The sequence below is a fragment of the Dendroctonus ponderosae genome, unplaced genomic scaffold (assembly GCF_020466585.1).
Source record: "Dendroctonus ponderosae isolate FM_Combo_2020 unplaced genomic scaffold, Dpon_F_20191213v2 Dpon_F_20191213_5, whole genome shotgun sequence".
NCBI classification, from domain to species: domain Eukaryota; kingdom Metazoa; phylum Arthropoda; class Insecta; order Coleoptera; family Curculionidae; genus Dendroctonus; species Dendroctonus ponderosae.
In genome coordinates this window covers 5,739,327-5,762,653 of record NW_026018715.1, presented here as the reverse complement: position 1 = coordinate 5,762,653, position 23,327 = coordinate 5,739,327, and the positions used below count along the sequence as shown (strand labels likewise).

The following is a 23,327-nucleotide window of genomic DNA, read 5'->3' as shown; positions in this document are numbered from 1 at the left end:
TTTGCATTAAATAAACTCGACTTTACACTCAAAAGGATTTAATTAATTCAGTGAATCCCTCACGTACATTCAAATTCTAGTTGCAGAAGCCATCGGTGGGTGGTGCTGCAATTTGTTATCGAAGTCTAATTTTACTGACCCTTCTAAGCCGTGACATGTTGAGGACTGGGTATGAAATTGAAAACTTGTTTTGTCATTTTAAATAGCAAACAGTTCAGTTCATGTTTTATATTTAAAATCCTTTAGTTGAACTTTGTATGTACCACATGAACGAACTTTATCATTGACCGTAAAGTCTGAGTGCCAAAAGTTTGTATTCATCCAGAAAAAATAATGGAGGACGAAAGTACCCCTGTTGTATCTGTTCGAGAAGACTTGGTAAGGTTAATATGATTATATGTTAGAGCGGGCCTAAAAGGCGGGTAATTTCTTGTTATTCGAGATAAAAAGTTTCGCATTTATTGCAATACATACTAATTTAAATAAATGCTAGTTAAAAATATTCACATAAAATAGTTGAGAACACATATTGCATGCAAGTGAATTATAGGGCAATTAGAATAGAAGTTGTAGAACTATGTGTGTATCTACAGGTGGCGAAGGCCGTCAAATTTCTAGAAAACCCGAAAGTAATTCAGAGCCCACTAGTTCAAAAGCAGCGCTTCTTGCAAAATCGAGGGTTAACAGAAGAAGAGATAAGAGTGGCTTGTGAGAGATCAGGAGCCTACGATCATCATGAGCGAGTGTTAACACCTAGTCCTCCAGGGCCCCATCCTCCAAATATGATCTCTTCCTATAGAAATTACGGGCCACTACAAACTAGTTGGTTCAGTAGACTGAGGGATATTGTCCATAGTATTGCAATCTTTAGTGTTGTAGTCTATGCTATTAAGAAGTTCTACGATGTAAGTAAGACGTTCTGCTTGTGCTGCTTAGTTTACTTCAGGCTTTATTTGACTCCTTTCAATGTCGCTTTGAGGTCACTAGCAAGCTTATCTTATGCGTTGTAACTTTTTATTTTAACATTTAGATGTATGTATCCCCATTTCTCTTCGGAAAAAAGAGGAAAAGTATTGAAGACAAATTAGATGATTTAGAACAAAATGTGGGAGGATCTATGCGAGACTTGCAATCCAGCATAGTAGACGTTAAAACGGAAGTAGACAGAATATATTTCACTTCAGAGAAGGAATTACTGTCTGAACTAAAAGATTTAAAGTCTGAGGTGGGCACACTTAAAGGTCTCTTATTAACTAGGTAAGAGAATTTGATTTTAAATTCAAGACTTAATTTTTGCATGTGAAAATGTCGCCAAAAAATCATTTTTTCCTGGCTGTTTCGCTACTTCAATATATTCGAAATTCCTGAGCTTTGAGACAATCAATTTGCGTTTTAGACGATCTTGTCTAGATTTCAATTACAGATTTTTTCACAGTACAACTTTTTTTATTAAATATTGGTGGATCAAAAAATCTCATAATTTCAGTATGTAGGTGTGGTCTGGATTCATTTAAGAAGTACGGAAAAAATGTAAAAATAAACAATTTGCACATATAACATATATTCGCTAATAACATCATAATTTACCATCAATTAGGAATTGTCTCTTGGCATTTTTTGTGCGATTGCCCATTGTTATATTGAAGTTGCCAAGTACTCAAAAATATTGTAGTAAAAAAAGTGATAAGCCCCTAATTTTTCCTAAACTATAAATTAGTTTCCAATTTTATGATCAATTAGAAAGAGAAAATGTATGTTGCCTTTATTTGAGCGTTACCCCGCCTTTAATTAAAAAAAAAAAAATATACTCAACTGATTTTCGCAAAGTAAAAATGTGTTGTTTCTGTTTTCTGTGCTCACCCCATAAGCAAAGGTGAAGCTAAAAGACGAATATGAAAATATAATTTTACTGATGGAAATTCTTCACTCTAATTTTGAATCATTCAATTTCCAGTTTTCAATTGAGTTCCCAAGGAATATTTAATATTCGAAGCTACACAGTTGAATGTTAAAAGGGATATTTGAGCCTAATATTTAGCTTTGTAAAAGTCGATCAAACGGTAGAAATGCAGCCTTTTCCCAAGGAATTCTTAAAACGGACTTTTTTTTAAGTGCGAGAGATGAAGAAAAACTGTGCAAACCTTTTAAATAGTTTTTCAGGCAGTTGTTATACATACAAATTTTTCGGGAGCACTATTTGAACACGAACCACAAATCCGCTATAACACTGATATGTTTGCAGATAAATATTCTGGTTGGATGCATAGTTGCTGTTGTGATTTTTTATATGAGACAATATAGCTTTGCAGATTTTTTTGTAATACATATTTAGCTTTAACTGAACATTTGCCAGTTGACTATTAAGACTGTACTTAAGAAGAAGAAGACACTACTTAATAGCAAAGTTGAAAGTGCGTCCTCATCTCTAGAAATAAACATTTTTACATCACCATCTACACATTATTTTTATGTTAAATATTAACCGTTAAAGCACCAATAAAAACTTCGTTAATCTGGATGAATTGAGTTTTAAACCGCGGTCAATTGGCAGACAGTTGAACATCACAATAGGAAAACCACGAACTTTGTTTAACTCACGGACATTTGCAACTTAACTAAGTTATGTTTCAATACACCAAATGACAATGGTGCATTCAGATAAAGTCTATTGGGAGAACATAAAACTGAAGTGCACCCAATGGATTAAATTCGGTATTTAGGGGTTTCTACGAATCAGACCTTATTCACTGTATTCAACGTATTGAGAAGAGGGCTTAGAAGAGTAAAAGTACGTTTAAAAAAATCGCATTCGCAATCGTAGAAGACGTGAAATATATGATTTTACGATCTTTCTGAAGAAAAGCTCTTTTCAACTAGGAATCCTATGGAAAAGAGGCATCGAGGTACGGTCCTTAAAAATCGCAAAGAATTCGAGTTTAAATTTGTACATTAAGGCATTGGTCAATCTTCATTTATAGAAATTGAATTCTCACACATGAAAAAAAAGTGCGTTGCATGTTGGTCCAGCAAAGAATTACTGTCCAAACTAATCATTAGTTAGTGCAAATCCCCGCCAGGTCGGCAGGTTAATCTTTATAAACTTTCCTTTTAGATTAATTCATCTCCTCCCAAAAATTATTGCTTGAGTTTAGAGCATTATGAGAGAACCCGCGAAATTTTTTATTGTATCATATTTGGGCAAATAGTCGCGAATAGTTTGAGGAGTTGTTGAACTTATTTTTGGTAAATGCGGTGTTCAAACGATTAACGTAAGTTACTTCTACAACTTCGTACGAATGGTATTTTTTCACAACAATCTCCCAATCACTTGGACCAATTTCTAAATTTTTTCAACATTCTATTCCAGTTTCCAGAATTTAATTTTTCACTCAATGCTAATCTTTTTGATGCATTTCATGAACATTTGTGTTGCAAAAGAGTGCAACTCAGCATAAATTATTTAATTATGAGTAAATGATTTGCGAAAAATTCCAATTTTTATAGAATGTCGACATCGATCAAATTTATTCTAAGAAATTACGTTCTACGAAGTTCGGAGTCATTCGGACCCTAAAAATTACTCAAGCTTTTATGCGAAAGGACTACAGTATTCAGTGAAAAAAAAGTTAAACGACGAATTCAGCCCTTAAACTCTTGCAATAGAAGTTAAGTCGTTAATCAATGATCTCATCAATCTAGTTCTTATCTGTGTATCTTCCTTAATTAGCTAGTTAAGAAACCAGATCCGAAAGCCGCCAGTTAAATTAATTTATTTTTTATTGTAAACACGTCTGTGCTGCGAGTTGCATAATGCTTTTTATGGGAACTTTCTATCCTAGGTAATCTTCGCCGTTAAACTGTAGCCTGCGCAATATTTTACTCGCTATTTTCTCTGCCGCTAAAACTCTTCTTTACTATCTTCGCAACTTGAAATAGAATCTTACATAAAATAGATTTAAAGCAGATCCTCAGGTCAGAAACTTTTCTCGTTTCAAACTTTAATATATGAGAAAAGCAAATTTACAAGTGGAGAAATAATGGAAAACTTGTTAGCGTGCACAATTCATTTGTTGTTTTTCTAAATATATTGAGTTTTGTGTACTTATATCATTGTTAAGACAAAACACAGATAATGATTTTTTTAAATGATTCTGATAATTTATTTTCTTAACTGTGTCTCACATTGGATATTCTTTCATCATGTATTGCTGCCATCGAAACGAAAATCTAAAATACGTTTATTTACTGGTAACCGTAAGTCAACAAATAACACTACATTGATTCCAGAAAACAATTTCCATCAGTGTCCGCTCCTGTAGTACCCCCATCAATTCCTGCCTGGCAAATGTCGAGCGTTCATCCGGAAAATGAAGCCGAATGTGACAACGAAGATAGCAAAGAAGAAATGCTTGAAGTTGGTTCAGGTTCAGGGTGTTCAGAACCCGAACATGGAATGAAAACTAGCGAGTCCAGTTTAGAAATAATGTAAATAATTATTTCAACTAACTAATTTCACACTCATGAACGTAACATCAATTACATTTTTCAACTAGTTCAGTAAATATTTCCACGTTTTAGAACTTACTTTTTACTTATATGTGGGCCGTTCGTTGACTGCAGAACCTAAATTTTTAATATTAAATAAATACGAAGGCAATTTCGGGTTCATGCGTTGTTCATGGGTCATGAATGAGCTTATTCTGAGAAAGTAAAATTACGCACGTTTATTTTTCTTTTTCAGTAACCACGAAGACGTTGTCTAGCCCATATACTCATAGATCAAAAATTAGTATAAAGTAACTATAATTCTCATAGAATTATTGTATTTAATCTAAATCTTCGTTTATTACAGATATTCGGCTAAAGATTGTGACGCCGAATCATATCAGAGTAAAAAAAGCAACCGAGAAGGGAACATTACTGATTAGGTGAAGTTTGTCAGGTAAAAAAATCGGTTTCAGACGAATTTTTGCGGCTTCATGTAGATACGCCTTCTGTCTTAATAGGCCAATTATTATCTGTTTTTGCACATGATAATTTCTATAGTGTGATTCTGGAAAGGATCATCTTATGGCATTTTAAAGACCGCTGGAAAACATTTTGTTTTTTAAATACCGTGCTGCTATTTTTCACAATTTTTTTCTTCAAACCAAAGTTTTACAAAACTGATTTTAAGCTTTGCGATCGTTCATTCTGCTTAGTTCAATTGTCTATATTCTTTGCTGATCATCTCATTGAATAGGGTTAAAATATTTTTTCAGTTTTGTTAATATTTATTAGGAATTACATATGTTTTAAAACTACGGTAGGTACTGAATTTTGGGCGTTTTTCTGTACTGCTTTGATTTAAAAGCAAGTACTCATAAGTTGAAAACTCAATTCAGCTCCTGTTGTTAGATAATATCACGTACCGAATTGCTTAGGTGTTAAACTCACCGAATTAATAGCTTGCTTACAGTTTTTACGATCACTGGGTTTCTTCTTTCTTGACATTTTCAGTTTAATGGAAATGACTCTCGTGTATATTACACGGACTATTTTTTGTGTAAATAATGATATAGGGTTGTATATATTGTTATTGATTATTTTGTTGTACAAATAAAACGTATGGCAATAAAGATGAATTTTCCATTTTATATACAACTTTCCTTAAAAGATTCCTACAAGTAAATGATTTAATAATTAACAGGAACACACCACCAGGTGTGTTTTAATTTTCGATTGTTCATTTATTTTGAAACATAATAATTATGAAACCAATACATATAGAAGTGTTTTTATGTGGACAGTGCTTTGAATGTGTAACGACTTAATGATTATATTTTGATCAGTCATAATTCTTATGCCGGATATTCTCCTCTGCTATGAACCTCCGACCGTCGGTTCACTTTCAACCGGTTTTGTTGGTTTGAAGGTAACGAAACAAACATTATAATGCAAATCATTTATTACAATTTCAATGTTGAGAAAAATTCAAATCATACATATTTTCTTCTTTGTTCAAACATAAATTTTAGCAGTACTTTGGTAAATCTGATTTCTAACGTAAATCCTAACTAAACTCATGTCATTCATTCGGCTTCTACATTGTCCTGAATGTGTATTTACAATTGTTAGACATCCTAATTCATAGACAACATAAACTTTCTCTAGTAAATATCAACATAACAGAGATTACCAAAAAATAAATAGAATTAGAATAGGATAACAGCAAATAAATCTAATGTTAATTAAAACTGATATTTATCGTCTTAAAGTGACTAAGATACCAAGTTGCACGTACGAATTATTAACTCGCTTGTAGTATTGAAACCTTGATTATACATATTTCAGTGGAATCTAGAGACCAATTTATTTTAAAAGAGGTATTGTCAAGACATGTTGATACTTATTTTATCCAAATGTATTTTTAAAGTACCTTACAAACAACTTATCAATTATTATGACACACTATATACATATTATACTTGCAGTTGGCAAGATGTACTAAATGTTTCTCGGAACAAATTTTTACCATCTTTCGGCGAGCGAGAGCAGAGACTAGCAATCTTTCTTCAATTGCTAGTGCAGAGATGTTCTACATTCAAAGTAATTTATGGTTTGATTTAAGTAAAAACGTCGACACACATGTATCAATCAAGTATCACGTGCCAGTTTTGCACTTTCCAGATATTTTCAAATAAACTTCGGTGTTTTGTTTCAAAAAACACAATCCTTGCATCGATTTTGTATTCATATGTTCGGTAAAACTCAGTGAAACAATTTTCTCATACCTGAAGTTTATTCACAATAAATGTGAAAGCGCGATTCGGAACTTAAACCATCGATATATGAGCATATTTATAAAAAAATTGATTACATTAAAAATATTTCGTCAGTATCAGAAATTCATATCTTCTCATTCCTGTTCATATGTGGCCATTAGTAGCAAGTATTGTTTCAATATACTTGGCATTTAACGTTGTCGCTTATAAAAATTTCTGTTACCAACAAAGCTTATTTTAATTTGAACTAAAAGGAACCACTGGCCAAAATTATCTTAGAATTTGAGGATATATGTACAGCTTCTAAGCATCTCAAAATAGATGTGTCTCTGAAGCTGTACGAATATATGAAAATAAAATTGACTCATGTACACTGTACATAGAAATGAAAAAGACGAAAATACCATTAACTACCTAATCTACTAACTTTTGCTCCTTCATAGTTTGTTCGTCTATTACCTGCAGCAAAACTAAAACAAAATTCTCCAATCAACCAATTGCCATTATGTAAAAATCCAATTGGCAGTTTTGTAACCCTTCATGCTACTAAGGTTGCATATCGCCATGAGCAACAAATCATTTGTGAGTTGAACCATAAAATATTTGAAAACTCTGATAAAAAATAGATTTCCAATTAGCAAATAATAGTGAGTTACATATGTTAAGCTCCCTTTACAGTTGAGACTGTGAACCAATTTTGTTGAATGGCTAAAAATACTTTAGATTCTTTACAATCTCAAAAAAATGTTTTGGCGTTTTTCTATTCACTACGAAGTCTCTTTTATGAAATTTATTATTCTGTACAAGCGTCTACTAAAAAATATGTCACGTTTTGGTCATTATAACTAATGAAATTATTACTTGAAGCGCCTAAAGATACGGTTTCGGGGTTGCGACTGCGACTCGCGGCTGATCCCAAATGACTCCTTTAATGTACTTTGCACGTTGCAAAAACGGTTTCGCTCGATCCGACTACAGATGGTGGCTCGAGTAGCAGCTAATGCGATTAAACTGGTAGATGGACCAGTCAAATCCCAGTCGCAATTCCGATTTTGGGAACATGCCTCATTTTTTAGCGAATGGGGATGACAATTTAATTAAGGAAGTCTGAAAATACCCATCGACCAATATGATAACGAAGTTGCAAATTATGAAATTTTTGCAGTAAAAAAAAATGAATGGAGAAAAATAGCCCCATCAACGCGAAAAAATGATAGGTACATTGTATATTATGACTTTGGATAAGGAATTGTTCTTCTTTTCCTTCTCTTCTAACAAAATAAGTGTTAAAAGTTCGACATCGTCCAACTTTTCAACAGTTTTTCCTCAAATGTACCTTGCAAATTGATCTGTTGCGGCTATAAACGCATCACACAAAGTACGGCGCGATTGCGATTGCGGCCAAACGCAGCACCGAGTCGCAATGTCAGGTCTGGTTTGGATGGTGCGTTCATAGCCACAAGAGATCAGCTCAGGAGATTAGCTCGTAAGGTACCTTTGAGCAAAACTGTTCAAAAGACAGACGACGTCGAACTTTTAACCCTTATTTTCTTGGAACATGAGGAAAAAGAAGCATAACAACTTCTGAGCAAAAAACGAGACGCATGCTATATTCCAAAGTCGTTCAGAAGAAGGCTATTTCAATCTTCTTGACTGTTCACTGTTAAAACTAGATGCGAATAAGTTCAGATAATTATTTCGGTTAAATCCTGATTTTGTTCTATCACTTTAGCAAAGGAGATTGGAAGACCTGAAACCCATTTCGGAAAATTTCGGATAAATGCAAAAGAAAAGTTGGCTTAAAACATTAATATAACGGAACATTAAAAATAAAATAGGGATTTTTAGAGTACATCAATACAATATTAATCCAAAAGTAAATACGTGGAAGTTTTTTCTTTCGCTAAATGTGCACTCTGTGAGTATTCTCTTGAGATGTCTTAAAATAAACAAATATATTTTTTTCAACAGTTTTTGGATATGTACATTTTTGGACATCCTTAATTAAATTGTCATTCAGAAGAAGGCTATTTCAATCACTAAAAAACGAGCCATTTTTCCAAAATCGCAATTGCGACTGCGATTTCACTGGTCCACCTACCAGTTCAATCGCATTGAAATTAATCGAACCGCCGCGTCTCTAGTCGGAACGCACAACCGAAATATTTTTTTTAGTGCAAAGTACATTAAAGGAGTAATTTGCGAATTTTTCGATCAGTCGCGAGTTGCAGTCGCACCACCGGAATTGTATCTTAACTCGTGAAGTAAGAAAATTCTCATTTAAGCTAGTCGAGTTTCGTTCTGTTTCTATTCGGCTCGCGGACTGTAACGAATATAATGCGATATTTAGGTTGAGGGATTGAATAGAAACCCGCTTAAATTCAGCTCATTGTTAAATAAGCTTGTAAAAATTGCGATTCGTATTCATGGAATCAATTTCTAAATACGTCTTTAAACTAATATCAACTGCAGCGCAACAACAAACCTGCAAACCACATTTTCTACAGTGCGCCACTATAATTCGGAAGACATTTGTAAAGAATGGAAATATCCGGAATTTGGTGACTAGTGATTAGAGGCCGTTTTACACATTCATCTATCATTGATGATGTTAAAGATTTAAGTTAGTGTTTTTCGATTGAAGAATAGTTTGATTAAAAAAAGGTATTATCCAAAAAAAACTTTTACGGGTTCGGGAGAAAATGACATGAAGGTACGCTAAATATGGATAACTATACTAAATCTAAATTAACTCCCAAGCAAAGTCAAGCTGAATCAATTTATGAATTAGATGAATTTGATTTATGCCAATACTGCTATTGAACTGAGTCAATATATGTACTATAAGAAGCGCAAAAATAATGAAACACCCCGTATACGCCACAATATGCAAACTCAATAAAAATAAAAGCATATTATCGATATGTTCTCTAATTTAAAAATGTTTATTCTTGCACTTATGACCCTGTATGCGTTACATTGTCCCATTAAGCGCACTTTACATAACTTGAGACTTAAACATGTTTTATAAGTATTTCTTAACGACAGTTATAAGCGAAATTTGTTGTGAGACCTGAGAAAGTTGAACTAGTTTGCCTTCAGCAGATTGGGATGCAAACTTCCAGCCACTTCTGAAAATATCATCGACACTTTCATAATCGTATTTTTTGTTTTCCAATGACTTTCTAAATTGCATTAGTCAACTTTCTCTTGGATTTCGTGATAAATTTATTTTGTGTATGACTAATATGTTGTTAATTTTTTATGTTTTACTTGCAAAACATCTATTTTTGTTTTTAAAACAATAATTAATATCCATTGAAATTATACAAGTATCGTCAATATTTCTTCTAAGTAAAACTGCATATGCGTTAATAAAATCCATACAATAACTAAATAATAAAAAACCTAAAAAAATCTATATTATTTTATGTCATACGTATTTAGAGGCATTTATAAACTTATATTAATATTATATTCTTTTTAGAAATAGAGTCCTTTACAGAAAAAAATAACAAAGAAAAAATGTAGGAATTGTTTTATAATTTGGGAACATCTAGAATAGTATTTATCATTGCAGAAAATATTCATGGAATTTATGAAATTCACATAAACTTGTCATTCTAGTTTGACTTTCGGATTCTTGCAATTAGCTCGAAATTTTTTTGTCACGTCCTATACTTTTGTTGTCGCCTAATTCTGCATAAAGTTCCCATATGTGGGAAAACGTTCAATGGAAGTCAACCAGATAGCAAAAGAAAGGCGCTTAAAGGTGTAAAGTTATCTTTAATTTAATGCCACATAAGAAATAAATTGACATTTATTCGTTTTAGTTAAATTGCGCGTTTCCATAATACTACTGAAACTTCCCGATTTCTAGATACTTTGATTAGGACGTTTCGGTGCCCCGATATCAACATCAACGTTTTCTTCTAAAAATAGTATATTTCTTCATTTATAGATTTGCTTTTTCACGTATTTTACTTCACAGAAATGTGCAAGTTTTATTCGTCAACACTCGAGAAGTTTACCTGTTATCAATTCGTTAAACCAATAGTCATTTTACTGAATATTTTTGAGTTATGGTGAATGGGGTCGGCAGTTGGAGAGCCATCAAAACGCTGTTTAGATAATGTCTTTCTAGTGCGCACAATTTTGATAAAATAGAGAAAATGGGATTAAATGACATACAACCTTTGTCAGATAAAAATCCCTTATAGGTCTCAGTAAAATAAGTATACACGTAGGCTTAATTGAACATTTTGGGGTCATGATGAGCATATTTATTTCCCGTCAAAATAGAATCTAATTAAATTCGAGTAAGTTATGAATCTGGAAATATATAATATTTTTCCCTTATAAACGTTTGCATGATCAATAACAGCGCTCTTAATGGGACGCACTAGATAAAATCCGAATAAAATAATATAGCATATGTAGAATGATAGTAACGGTACTAGTGATTCAAACTGATGTGCGAAGGGTTTAGTCGAAAAGGTCCACCCATGCTAAAAGCCAACTTATATACAAATACCTTCATAAGTACCATCCGGCAAGGCAAATACAACAAACAAAAATGAAGAAAGCAAATATACAGCTTGCTTAATTAGAACATTATATTTTCTAGATACTTACATTTTATTCTTCTAAAACTATTATCTACCAAAATGTGTATTGTATCGCTTTGATCTGCCAATCAAATTTGCTTAAATCAACTTAAAAAATATCAAGGTACCGATTACTTTACGTTTACTATCTAATTGTATATACATACAATATTCACATATCCACTCAGTTTAATGAGCAGCCGAAAGATTTGGGCGAGGTGCCGTTAGGGGTCTCATTTTAGGAAAATTCAACATTTCAATTATTTTTTCAGAAAGTTCGTCATATTGAAATATATTTTTTTGTAAATAAACGTTGCTATTGACCACAGAATAAGTATTACGTTTGCTAGTTCTATTCTTTTTCAACCTGCGGATTATTGTACAAAGTCTCACTCCATTAGGCTGATGCTGATCACAATTACACCAGGTTGTTTTTAACAATCCCCCTTCCGGAGACACCTCTTATTCCCTGTTCCTATTTTCGATACCGTCAATTGCACATCCGTTGCGGAATGCGGGACTTGAATCGTTTGTCCTTAGAGCTGCTATTTGAATTGTCACTATTAAATTGCTTGTCTGATGAATTTTCCTCTACACGGGTTACCAAGCTTTCAGCTAAACTCTCGAGATCGGTTTTCGGTTTTATGTTAGCCGCATCAAGTCGCGTTCTAGGAGAACCCATTGACATGCCGCCCGTGCCACTGTAAATAACGTGACTGGATCAGCAATGACTCTGGGGATCTGAGGTGCCAGTATTGCCGCAGATTTTTTACATTTCAATAACGGTATTTCGTACCATTTTTTACACGCGATGCACAACATATTTCCAGTTGTAAATACGGGAGAAAGAAACATCCAAAAGGAGAAAGGTAGTTACGACGGTTTTGATATATTACTTGAAGATTTTGCTACAATGATTCAGTGCTTTTCGCAAAACAGGTTTAATTCAAAAATGCAAAATGTAAGTGAGAATAAGTCGACGTTCAAAAAAGCAACCATAAATTTGTGTCCAGAATTTCGTATTAAAAACAAAACAATTTCTCGAAATTATATTTAAAAATGAAGTTTTTCGTTGTCCGATAATTTATAACTTTGAAAGAGATTTTTCTTGGCGTGGCGAACAAATACATTTTGGAATAGGAAAAATTATTTGTTCGCTACGCCAAGAAAAATCCTTTTCAACTTTTATTTAGATATATTATATCCAGGGTAATCATAAATTAGGCCGCACAACTGTATTTTTTCTCTGAAGAACTAATCCTTATTAGACATTTAGCTGAAATTTGATGTATTTTTATACGAAATTTTTGTTTTGGTTCCCCTCGTAGAATATGCAGGTCAAAAGCAACTTAATTCCGGCGAACCGAAAATGACCAATTCATTGTTGTGTTCAACGTTCCTGGGGCAAAATGGAATTGAGTTTCATATCATTTTTCAATTTGGGAACCCCGTGTTTAAAATGCAGGGTGTCAAAGTTGAAATTAAATGCTTGTTATTTTGAATAGCTTTTTAACTAGTTCCACTATTACCACAGAATGTGTGATTGGAGGTTTTTGGAGTTCAGTTGTTTCATGCAATATAACTTTCTTGTTCGTTAAAATACCGACTTTGTTTTTGTCAGTTAATGTCTTCTATACAAAAAAAATATATATAAAATGCGGTATATCTGGTGTTTTAGAGATATTTCACTTTCAAACTTTCAGTGCTGCAATTATCAATATATGAAGCTCCAAAAATATGACTTTAACTCAAGAGTGATCAAAGTAGTTTTTTTGGCAATATCGCAACTTGCCATCAGAAAACGTTGGTGAAAATTGAAAAGTAAATTGAAATATGCAATTTTATCGATCTACCGTAAATAATTTTGTTTCACATTTAATAACATTTTTTCAAAAATTGTCAATATATTTCTCCATTCTAAATTTGATTGGGTTACCTTTTAATTTAAGTATTTCTAGTATTTTAGTTAAGGATGCTGCAATTAAATGCATTAACAAAATTATTGTTTCGAAAAAAAGGTGTTTAGTAGATTAACTATCGAAAATCACTATCGATCAATTGATGAAGTGAAGTATGAGCTAAGTGATTTCCTAATACTCCCGGCCACACAGGGAAAACAACTTGAAAATAGTATTAAACGATCAAATAAAGATTCTCGTCAATTTCTGTGTATACAATCAGTTAAGCAATCAAGTGCATTTCATTGCTCTTCTCTCTCTTGCTCTTGTCTTTTCAACTCAAAGTTTCTGCGCCTTAAATTTTGCATGGATTTTTGTATTGTGCGCAATAGAGCGCGCTCTATTTTCATGCACTTCTTCAGATGCAACTCTATTGTTTTTTGGTGATATTTTATGCCGGGTCCAGACCAAGCAGACAAAAAGTGAACAGGATTTTGAGTCAAAAACACGACAAAATTTTAGGTATTTAGAGAAGATTACATCGAAACAAACTGTTCACACCACAAGGACAAATGTGCAACAAAATTCAGTTGGAGCGAATCAGTTGTTTAACCATGTGGCGTTTCCACCAGGAATAAGATTTAAAAAACTGAAGCTTTATTGCTCGCCGCCAGTTGTTATATCTTTCTCTCCTCTTCATCCGATGTTGGAACAATAAAACGCAAACGTTTTTGGATGAGACCAGGCTTAAAAACGCGAGAAAGTTATTCCATAAATAAATTGTTAGTTCAGATGCGTGAGGATGCTATTGAATTAGTAGTGAGATTGGATATATAGTGGAGATAGAGAAAGTCTCCTACTTTTGTCAACACACACCGTCCACACTGCGCCGACAACGAGTGGTAAAATACACAGACAAAACAGAGACCCTTTGATATTTACCGACTCGAGACGGGACTTGCAAAAGTCTCCGGAATGGCAAACAAAACAAAAATGTGACCGAAATGTCCAGGACTTCACTTTGTCGTGAAACATGAATGTCTCGGTTTTGTCTGGATCCGGCATTACGTTGTATTATTGGCGGAACCTGAAAATATTTTTATACCAGTTTTACACTACGCACTTTCCCCGATTTATTGGCCACTAAATTGGTCCAATTACTAAAGGTACAAAACATATGCGAGCGTAAAGCGCGAAATCGGGCTTCGATCGATAAATCGTACGATATTCCGGACTTAGACATGTGGGAAATTACTGTGGATAATAAACATTTTTCTGGCAATTTTTCCGGTTATTTGTTTGCTAACGGTGCAACAACGATGTTGGCAGCGATTGTCAGAATAAAGTTGCAAGGATTAAGATTAGATGATCAAAATCTGTGTTGCATGCAATAAGTTTGGCAAATTAATAAAGAAAATTATTCACTTGGCTCATGGGATATGATCTACACATCGTTAGCAACAAAAAACAACATATCTAAAGTATTGAAATTTATTTTGGCCTTACTGAAATTGCACCAATTTATTGTGAGAATAATATCCAAGTGTAAACCCGATGACGGCCACGAACATGACCTCCAGTAACTGGCCCACTTTATTGGCAAACAAATCGGGGAAACGTGCGTAGTGTAATACGGACATTGCTATTTAATGCACATTTGACTTCAAATTTCTTCAATTTATGCTGGATGTTCGAAAACTTACGCTTTACAATTAAAGGTCAAGCCTTGACTCAATTTTTTCGCTTATTTTAAATGGGACACCCTATAGATTTTTATGCCTTCAGACGAAAATTTACATCTTTTTTTTAAATCCAAGTAACGTTAACATCTACAATCAACCGTTTCTCGGAGAATTGTGATTTGCTACACGAATTTTAAAAATTCTGAATAGAAACGGATAATTAATGAAAAAAAACAAGTCATTGCATCATTTCATTTTAATCACATATCATCAATCATTTATTAGCTTTCGGGTAATATATCCATGCGGTCAATCGACACGTGTCAGAAAAGAGTATGTACAATATTACCATTCCAGTGGTGTAAGAATCCATATTTGCCAGGTGGTTAAGTTAAAAGTCGCGGAGGAAAATAGTGCCTATATACAGGTTGCCAGACGTTCAGGATAACATGACAAGTTCATATAAAAAAAAATCTACAGTACTTTCCTGTCCTGCGGGAGAACGCGGTCCAGCTTGTTTTTCTTTTCTGGGACTAAAGCTCGATTCATACTCTGAACCATTTCGGACCGTGTCTAACTCCTTTAACTGTTTAAAACGGTGATTTCCTAATTACCCCGGGTGATATTTTAATTAAAATAGATTTGAACTCATATTTATTCATTTTCAAGTATATGAAACCGAAAATGTATATTTACATCGTCTACAAGCTTCTCTATAGTGTAAGTAAACTCCGTAAAGTATACCCTGAGACAAAAGCGGCATACAAATACATAAGGCGTGGCCTGAAAAACCGCTTATTTTATCAATATAATGGTGCATCCAGACCTGACGAGTCGCGACAAAATTCCTTTGATATTTTTGCCGCGTATCGGGCTCGTCTCGCTAGAAATGGACGCAGCATAAGATTATTCTTTTTAGTTCAGGAGTTTCATATAATACAGTGTGGTAAAGTAAAAAGCATTAATGTGAACCAGCCGGCAGATCCTTTTTTAAAAAAGGATCTTTTTTGTTTCTTATAAAAACCGATTTTCAGCAGCGCCCTTTAGTGGCTTATATCGTGGTCGCAAGACTGTAGATTTTTTTAAAATAAGAATTTGTCATGTTGAACACGCTGTATATGTGCCTAAAGCAAACCCACATTTTGCGGGATACATTAATGCTTAGGATAATTAACTCCGCAATAATTTTAGTTTCAGAAAAACCCTAATTTTAAACATATTATGAACATTTCAGCAAACCATAAGATTTTGTACCCTTCCATCAGATAAGGTTAATTATATAAGAAACCATTTACCCTGAACGTTATATTGGGTGGCAAGCTTGACGAATATCTATTTACCCGTGTAGCTATTCACGATTACTCGAATACTTTGCCCCAGCACCGAAGGCCTTAAATCGATGTAATGAAGTCCAAACACACGGCTATTCAAATGCCATTTCCTTGAGTAAGCAAGTCCACGCCGATGCAATTTTCTTATTGCAAACATTCATTCCAACTCGGTAAATTAATTCTCATCAACCGCCACCTTTGTGCTGTAACCCCACGTATATTCTGCGGCAACACCAGCACTCACCTGTTTTTCATATTACATTACACTGATCAGCTCAGTGAAGAATTTGTATATGGAGTCCTACCAGAGCCTGTGTAGATGCAAGTTCCGATTTAGCACAGACCGAACGTCGGCTGTGAAGCGAAGCGCATCCAGGACTGGAAGTAGGTTGAGTAATGCCATGTCCGTCGGGTCCGAAAACCACGATTTAATCGGAATGGCATTATCTAAAAGCACCAATTCAAGGTTTAATTCTTCATTGGTTGCTTTCTCATGGTTATTTACCGGGATACGCTTTGTACGCGCCAGGGCTATTGTCCAGGATAAATACACTGGAGAGATCGTTGCAAATAGCACTAAGATCCTTGGTATAAGATCCGAAGTCGGGAGTGCAATGTTGGCGATAAAAGCGTCTTTGCAGAATACCCCGCCCTGCATCTAGTCGATCAGCAACAGCGGCCCCGTATATTTCCATACTAGCAGTGAATACCACCAGTTCATACCATTGAGATACCTGAAAAAATTAAAATCTAAATAACCGAAATTTGGTTCCATATTTAAGGGTAATATGTAATGTAAGGTGGGATGTGTCGGCATAAGTAAATTCTGGGTATTACTTTTGAAATTAAGTTTTCATAATTAATTTTGAATATACGTTTAAATACGAGATGGACGTTTAAATTCCCACGCCCTGAATTTACTCTTGTTAGCAGCTCATAATTACCACTTTATTGTAAATATCTGAGACTTTGTTATGTAAATAATTATTGCATTTTGGTGAACTCGATTAGTATCGTTTAACATATAACTATATGTATTTTTATTGACATGCACATAGTTAGTGATGTAAAGTTGTATCGATGACTTTGATGACCTCTGTGCTTGTATCTACTGTTTATTCTGATCGTACGTGCTATGTTTTCTATTGTTTTTCACCATAAAAACCATACCATAATTTTGTCCATAAAGTTTGTAATTTTTTCTGTAGCAATAAAGCATATTTTGATTTGATTCGATAATAGCGATAACTTTAAGAGACATAAAATGATGAACCCACAAACCTCCGCCTCGGTTTTTTTTGCGATAAATTGATCCACAAACCTCAAATTACTAATTTGCTTTCAAGTTTCGGGCAAAATGTCAATCTTTATGGGAAAATTACTATTTTATAACCAACTGATATTGCCGGAGTATCTTATCTGTTTAATGCATAGCTTTAGCCGAAGTTTACGATTTGCCACTGTCTGGTTTCTAAGTTACCGCATTCTTTATTATCAAGAAATCGTTTTAAAACCAGGAAATTTATAGGTATTATGGCTCTCAATACAACTTATCTAATATTACCACATACCAAATTGTTTTACATTTCCATTTCTCACTTGATTAAGTCTGCCACTTCTCAAAATGACACTCTCCTACTAAACGAAAAAGATTATGTTGAGTTAAAAATAAAAATATAGTTATTTACGTGCCTAGAAACCGACCTACATTGAGATTTACTGTAATAACATTTATTCAATTAAACAATTTTTAACATTCAGTTTCTTAATTTTTTATACTAGTAGTTGATAAACATGCAATGAAAATAACATTTGCTACGGTAGCTACGAAGCGGCAGCTGAGGTATCATAAATGGATCAAAAAAGAAGAAAACGTGTAGCTAAAACTTGTAACAACTACAAATGCCCGTGTCAAACTAAAAAGTCTCTAGATGCATATCACCGATTACAAAAATCCAGGGGCAAGTAAGTTTATAATAAAAACTATAAGATTGCGCTGTTAAGGAATATTCATTCTTCTATTTAAGATAAATTGAGAGCATGTTGTTTTATCTATTTTTTTATGCTGAAACGTACAAACTTGAGACGTAAGTCCTAAAGTTGAAAATCGGTTTGTTGTATCGTTTTAACTTGAAAACAAAAACACACAGTWAATTTTTGATTGAGGATAGCTGGTTTCATGTCTGATATCTCTTAAAGTTCCCAGTTTTAACAATCGTAACTAGACCACCCTGCCTGTAACTTACCACTACAATAATAATAGAAAAATACGTCATAAACGTATACTTACTATATCAAGGAAAAAATCTACGTGGGGCCGTTTGTGCACAAAAAACCGAACTGGATGTCTGTCAATCGTCACTTTTAAGATAAAATCGGGAGGTACGCCTGGCCTTACTGTTTGCCTCACTACTCCGTCGTGATGTGAGTGAATAAGCGTTTCGTCTAGATCAAGAACCAGAACTTTTCTTTTTACTATACCTGTAAGTAAAAATAAGAATGTTGTAGATCATTTGTAAATACAAACATTTTGTAAATACAAGCATTTTATCTGGGAACTTACATATCGACTTACAGCTTATTAATACAAAACGGACAAAAAACTTTGATACACTGTTTTATAATTCATATTAAAYAATGTATACTAATAACCAAGAATMAAAATKTATCTGTTTTTGAAAGATATTGRCTCAGGGYAGGACACATTAGGCCTGGGTAACTCAGTGAATTTGTAGGAGTTGGCGCGTGCTGCGCAAATGGCTTGGTGCRCCAACCCAACGCATCGTTGCTGGGAAAATGTTGACGACGTTTTTTACTTGTTTTAAATATATATTAAAGGCCATTTATTACAATTTTTTTTTTAAATGTCTTCAAAATTCAGAGTTTTGACCAAGTTACTTTTTCTTCTAAATGCTCAATTTTCTAATTTAATTTAAAAATGYTGACAATCTTAAGGTATTTTCCGCGAAAAATTATGAAATAAATTGCAAATCCTTCGTCGCTTTGTAAAAAGTTTCAAATCCCTTTCCAGCTTCGAATTTGGAACAAACTTCAAATAATTTTCTATCAAAAAACGAACAGAATAAGCGAAAGTTATTATAAGTATAACATAATATTTGTAAATCTCGTCACCTCCATTACTCTGAAGACTATAGAATTTGTGGTTTTTTAGTTTTGACTGATTTTTTTTTACTTTACTTTCTACTCAAAAACGATATATTTTGTAGAGTTTCAGTTAAAAATACTGGCGATCTGGAGGACTGTTACGCGAAAAATTACAAGATAAATTGATAGCCTTGTAAAAATATTACAAAAACTTTTTTCAGCGTCGAATTTGGGACAAAAACGAAAATACATTCATCCGGTTTTCCCCGAAAACCATTAAGGTTTTCTCCAAAACCGATAACAAAACTGAAAGTTTTAAACCGGAAACGCAAAAAAGCATTATTTTCTTCTTTTCTGACAATAATGGGGTCTTTTCAGCMAAAAATTACAAAATTACAAAATTAATTGKGCYAGAAAATTYGCCTCATTCMTGGGTTTGCAGGTTTCAGCTTCGAATTTGGCACAAAAATAAAATCATTTTATTCAGTTTTTTTTYTCGAAAGSAATTAGGATTATATTGAAAAAACGACCAGAGAGCAAAAGTTCAGAAAAAAATATTAGAAAAATTCGCCGCCCTTATTGTTCTAAATAATTTCCTTTAAATTTTCAGGTCATTCTAGTTTTAACAAAGTTTCTATTAAGCAAGTTTTTCTAAACAAAAATCGCATTATTTTTTAGTTTTACTTAAAATGCTGATATTCTTCAGGTATTTTCTGTGCAAAATTACGAGATAAATTTTATTGGAACACTCGCCTCCTTAACAGCTTCGAATTATGGGCAGGAACCTTAAAAATTATTTCTAGGTCTTTTTCCAAAAATATTTCCCCGAACTGAAAAACGAAAACTGAAAACTCCTGGAAACTGGGATTTCTTCAATTTTAGGCCAATATTTCAAAACAAAACTGTCTCTAAACAGAAAAACCGCGTTTTTCCTAACGTTTTGCTGTAAAATATTGGCAAACTCACTCTTTTATGCAAAAAAATTAAGATATCGATTTTACAAGAAAACTCGTCGACTGTTTTTGGACTCAGTTCTGTTGCAGGGAAAATCTACATTACTTTTTTTAGTGGTTTGAGCAAAGTAGTAAAAAAAAGTAGTAAAAAAAAGCAAAGTAGCAAAGTTAGCAAAAAAAATGTTGATTACCTTTTTTTTAACGTAAAAATTCCAGTCAATGGTCTCGTACAGTTTTAATAAATGAATTATAACTCATTAATCGATGAGTTATAACTCGGTAACTCAGAGAGCGGCAACAACTCAATAGCGCAACTCAACAGAGTGTTACCCAGGCCTAGGACACATATTTATTTTATGGATATATTTCATTACTATAATCTGAAAATGTCCAATATACTTATGATCAACCCTAAATTTGTGAGTAATTATGATTAAATTTGAAAATTTCAGATAATTTACTTTGTAGCTTTCTTGGCCTGATGAAATTGGGGATTTGTGAGACGCGCAATTCGTTTCAATCACAGGCCCTTTTACACATATGCAAATTTTCATAATAAATATGAAATAATCAATTACCCATAAATGTTTCGTGCTGTAAAATTTGGTATATCAAAGATCTTTTTGTCTATCAACATGTACAAGAATATTTTAAATAATTATTTATGCTTTCAGAAAAAAAAATCTGAAACAATTTCACAACTGATCGTCTTGGATGTACATTTAAACATTTAGAAATGTTTTTTATTATTAAAGAAGTTAAAGTTTCCGCAACTATTTAGAGATTTTATAATACACAAAAAAGTTTGTAAATTTAGTGGCCTTTTTCATATTGAAACAAACTATAAGGAAGGGGTTTTAATGACAAAAAAAATGTTTGAACCACCTGTTATAACTAATTTTTATTTAAAACTTTTTTTTAATACTGTTCTAGAATTACCTTTTACGGATCCATTTAAAAACAATTTTTACATTAAATTAAACTGTTTCAGAAATACTTATGTCTTGTGCTAAGCGACAGAAAAGTCCGTTTTTTGTAAAAATGTAATGTCTAATGTGTAAATCCCACTGATGCAAAGCAAAATTATCATTCAAAACAAATACATACATACATCGAATTTGAAACGGCACAATGCAAACATCCCAAAATATCAATAAATTCGGAAAATTTGCGCGAAGATATTAAGTTAATTTTTTATAGAGGTAAAAGTTAAAAAAAATAAAGTGAAATAGCGTGTTCTAAAGATAAAAAAAAACAAAGTCACTAATTATTTGCTTTGATTTTTACCCATTATTTTGCTTAYTGCAAAAATTGCCAGTCTATTTTCTCTAGGTACCAAACATTTTTAATGATTTTTTTTCGATGAAAAATTAAAATCAGTTATAGTTTGTTCTATAATAAAATATATAATCGGTATCAAACTGGTATAGCTTTTTACCTGAAAAACAATCAGCTTTATTCAAAATTTCGACATTTTCTTCAAAGGCTTCATTTCCATTCAAAGTTTTGAAGAAATTTGAAAAATTCTGGCTGYTTCGCGTTCTGTACTGGTACCACCCAAAAAACTGTTTTTAAAACTTTTCGCCAAATTTAAATTAAAATTGTAGAACTTACTTTAATATCATGTTTTATCGTAATTAAGCAATATTTTACTAAGGCATGTGTGGGTATAGAATTTGTAGACTAGAATTCAAAATTAAACTATGACGAATCACCTTGTATGTAAATGAAAAATAATATTAGCGCCAAGTAGAATACTAATCGTTCTTCTCAAGCCCTAACTTAATTTAGGTGCTAAATTGTTTCGTTTGATGGCTAGTTTAATAACTGTTTGGCCACTTTCTTGTGCCATTAACAGTTCCTGAGATACAGGTGATACCTAGTTAGAGCTAAATTAATAAATACGACGATTTCTTCAATATTAAATATCTACTAGTGTAAACATTTATAACAGCCCGATTTCATTTGATTTTTGTCTTTAATATTTTCGGGATGACTTCGATCACGTAGTTACATCTTATAACACAATAATACGATACTTAGGTACATTTAATATTAGATATCAATGATAAAGATCTGAAAATAACTAAGTAGTCATGTTGTTTAAACTTATACTGAAGCCTATTTTGTTAAGGTACTATATTGATAAAAAAATACTTACTTAATCTATGTCTGGATAAAGGTGATAATGGAAATAAATCGTACTTTACAGACTGATGTTGAATTATCTGCAAAAAAAGAAATACAGTTAGATGTTGGGTAGTTGCCAAAAACAATATTTGCCAAAAACTGTAACAGACATTTCGAAATGAACAAACGTTGAACATTTAAGTAAAATTAGCTTTGGTAATGAGGGTAAAGTGTAATAGTGCTTCGAGGGTACTCAAGTAAAAATACCGCATTATCAACAATGAATTTAAGAGGTTACCAATCAGTTTGCGAAATGTTGTTTATTAAGACAGAACAAACTACACATTTTTAGTTCGAATTTGGTTACTTACCGCACGAGTTTGTTTTCTCAGAGTAAAACATAAGCAGGTCCATATTCTGGAAGCTATGAGCAGGAATGCTCGCAGACCCATTTCCAACTGTTTCCACATCGGAAACCGTTTTCCCCTTCGAATCACTACACCAATATAATTAGTTTTTCAGCCAATATCGAAAATCGAGGAATTATCGTGTTGACAAACCACTGATTATTTACATTTTATTTTTGAGACCAGCGAAAAATTACCGAAAGACAGCCATTACAATCGACCCTGTTTCTTGACGGACAACGGACAAAATATCAAAAAATTGACAAGACTGATGCCTAGTAATGGGCGAGCTTATTCGATAATTCGTGAAAATACATCTATTCCACTGACGCTTTTTACTTTATTTCCGCCGTAGAAGGAGTAGTACCGATTCAACTCAATAATTAAATGATTCACTTAATTAAACTGATCAAAGAGAAACAGAAAAGTGACTTAATAGTTATTGGAATC

At 33.0% G+C, this 23,327-nt stretch overlaps 2 protein-coding genes across 7 annotated transcripts; one reads left to right on the top strand and one right to left on the bottom strand.

The window, feature by feature from the left end:
- The first annotated feature begins 154 nt into the window (after positions 1-154).
- LOC109546590 (peroxisomal membrane protein PEX14) lies at positions 155-5,636 on the top strand. 3 transcript variants are annotated; one of them, XM_019917592.2, is made up of 6 exons: positions 155-378; positions 594-905; positions 1,031-1,257; positions 4,288-4,485; positions 4,742-4,796; positions 4,853-5,636. In XM_019917592.2, exons 1-5 carry the CDS (start codon positions 334-336, stop codon positions 4,761-4,763), a joined length of 804 nt encoding a protein of 267 aa, XP_019773151.1. In that variant the 5' UTR covers positions 155-333; the 3' UTR covers positions 4,764-4,796; positions 4,853-5,636. The 3 variants fall into 3 exon arrangements, with proteins under 3 accessions (XP_019773151.1, XP_019773149.1, XP_019773152.1); XM_019917590.2 differs by lacking the exon at positions 4,742-4,796; XM_019917593.2 differs by lacking the exons at positions 4,742-4,796; positions 4,853-5,636 and having other exon boundaries at positions 4,288-4,489.
- A 292-nt stretch (positions 5,637-5,928) lies between these two features.
- LOC109546589 (CTD nuclear envelope phosphatase 1 homolog) lies at positions 5,929-23,262 on the bottom strand. 4 transcript variants are annotated; one of them, XM_048666406.1, is made up of 7 exons: positions 22,842-23,262; positions 22,502-22,568; positions 18,573-18,763; positions 16,788-17,016; positions 16,588-16,729; positions 11,976-12,072; positions 11,363-11,916 (listed from the first exon to the last, which is right to left on the bottom strand). In XM_048666406.1, the coding sequence occupies exons 1-7, from the start codon at positions 22,938-22,940 to the stop codon at positions 11,908-11,910; spliced, it is 834 nt and encodes a 277-aa protein (XP_048522363.1). In that variant the 5' UTR covers positions 22,941-23,262; the 3' UTR covers positions 11,363-11,907. The 4 variants fall into 4 exon arrangements, 2 of the variants coding, with proteins under 2 accessions (XP_048522363.1, XP_019773148.1); XR_002172793.2 differs by lacking the exons at positions 11,363-11,916; positions 11,976-12,072 and adding an exon at positions 5,929-7,234 and having other exon boundaries at positions 16,527-16,729; positions 22,842-23,256; XR_002172794.2 differs by having other exon boundaries at positions 11,363-12,072; positions 16,527-16,729; positions 22,842-23,258.
- Positions 23,263-23,327: the final 65 nt, after the last annotated feature.

Bases quoted from the DNA above. Each gene is read 5' to 3' on its own strand.
- LOC109546590 (XM_019917590.2), top strand. From the start codon at position 334: ATGGAGGACGAAAGTACCCCTGTTGTATCTGTTCGAGAAGACTTG. The intron at 906-1,030 runs GTAAGTAAGACG...TTTAACATTTAG, and splicing joins CTATTAAGAAGTTCTACGAT to ATGTATGTATCCCCATTTCT. The intron at 4,486-4,852 runs GTAAATAATTAT...CGTTTATTACAG, and splicing joins GAGTCCAGTTTAGAAATAAT to ATATTCGGCTAAAGATTGTG.
- LOC109546589 (XM_019917589.2), bottom strand. From the start codon at position 22,940: ATGTGGAAACAGTTGGAAATGGGTCTGCGAGCATTCCTGCTCATAGCT. The intron at 22,569-22,841 runs GTAAGTAACCAA...CTTTTTTTGCAG, and splicing joins TGAGAAAACAAACTCGTGCG to ATAATTCAACATCAGTCTGT. The intron at 12,073-16,587 runs GTAGGACTCCAT...CGTTATTTACAG, and splicing joins TTGCATCTACACAGGCTCTG to TGGCACGGGCGGCATGTCAA.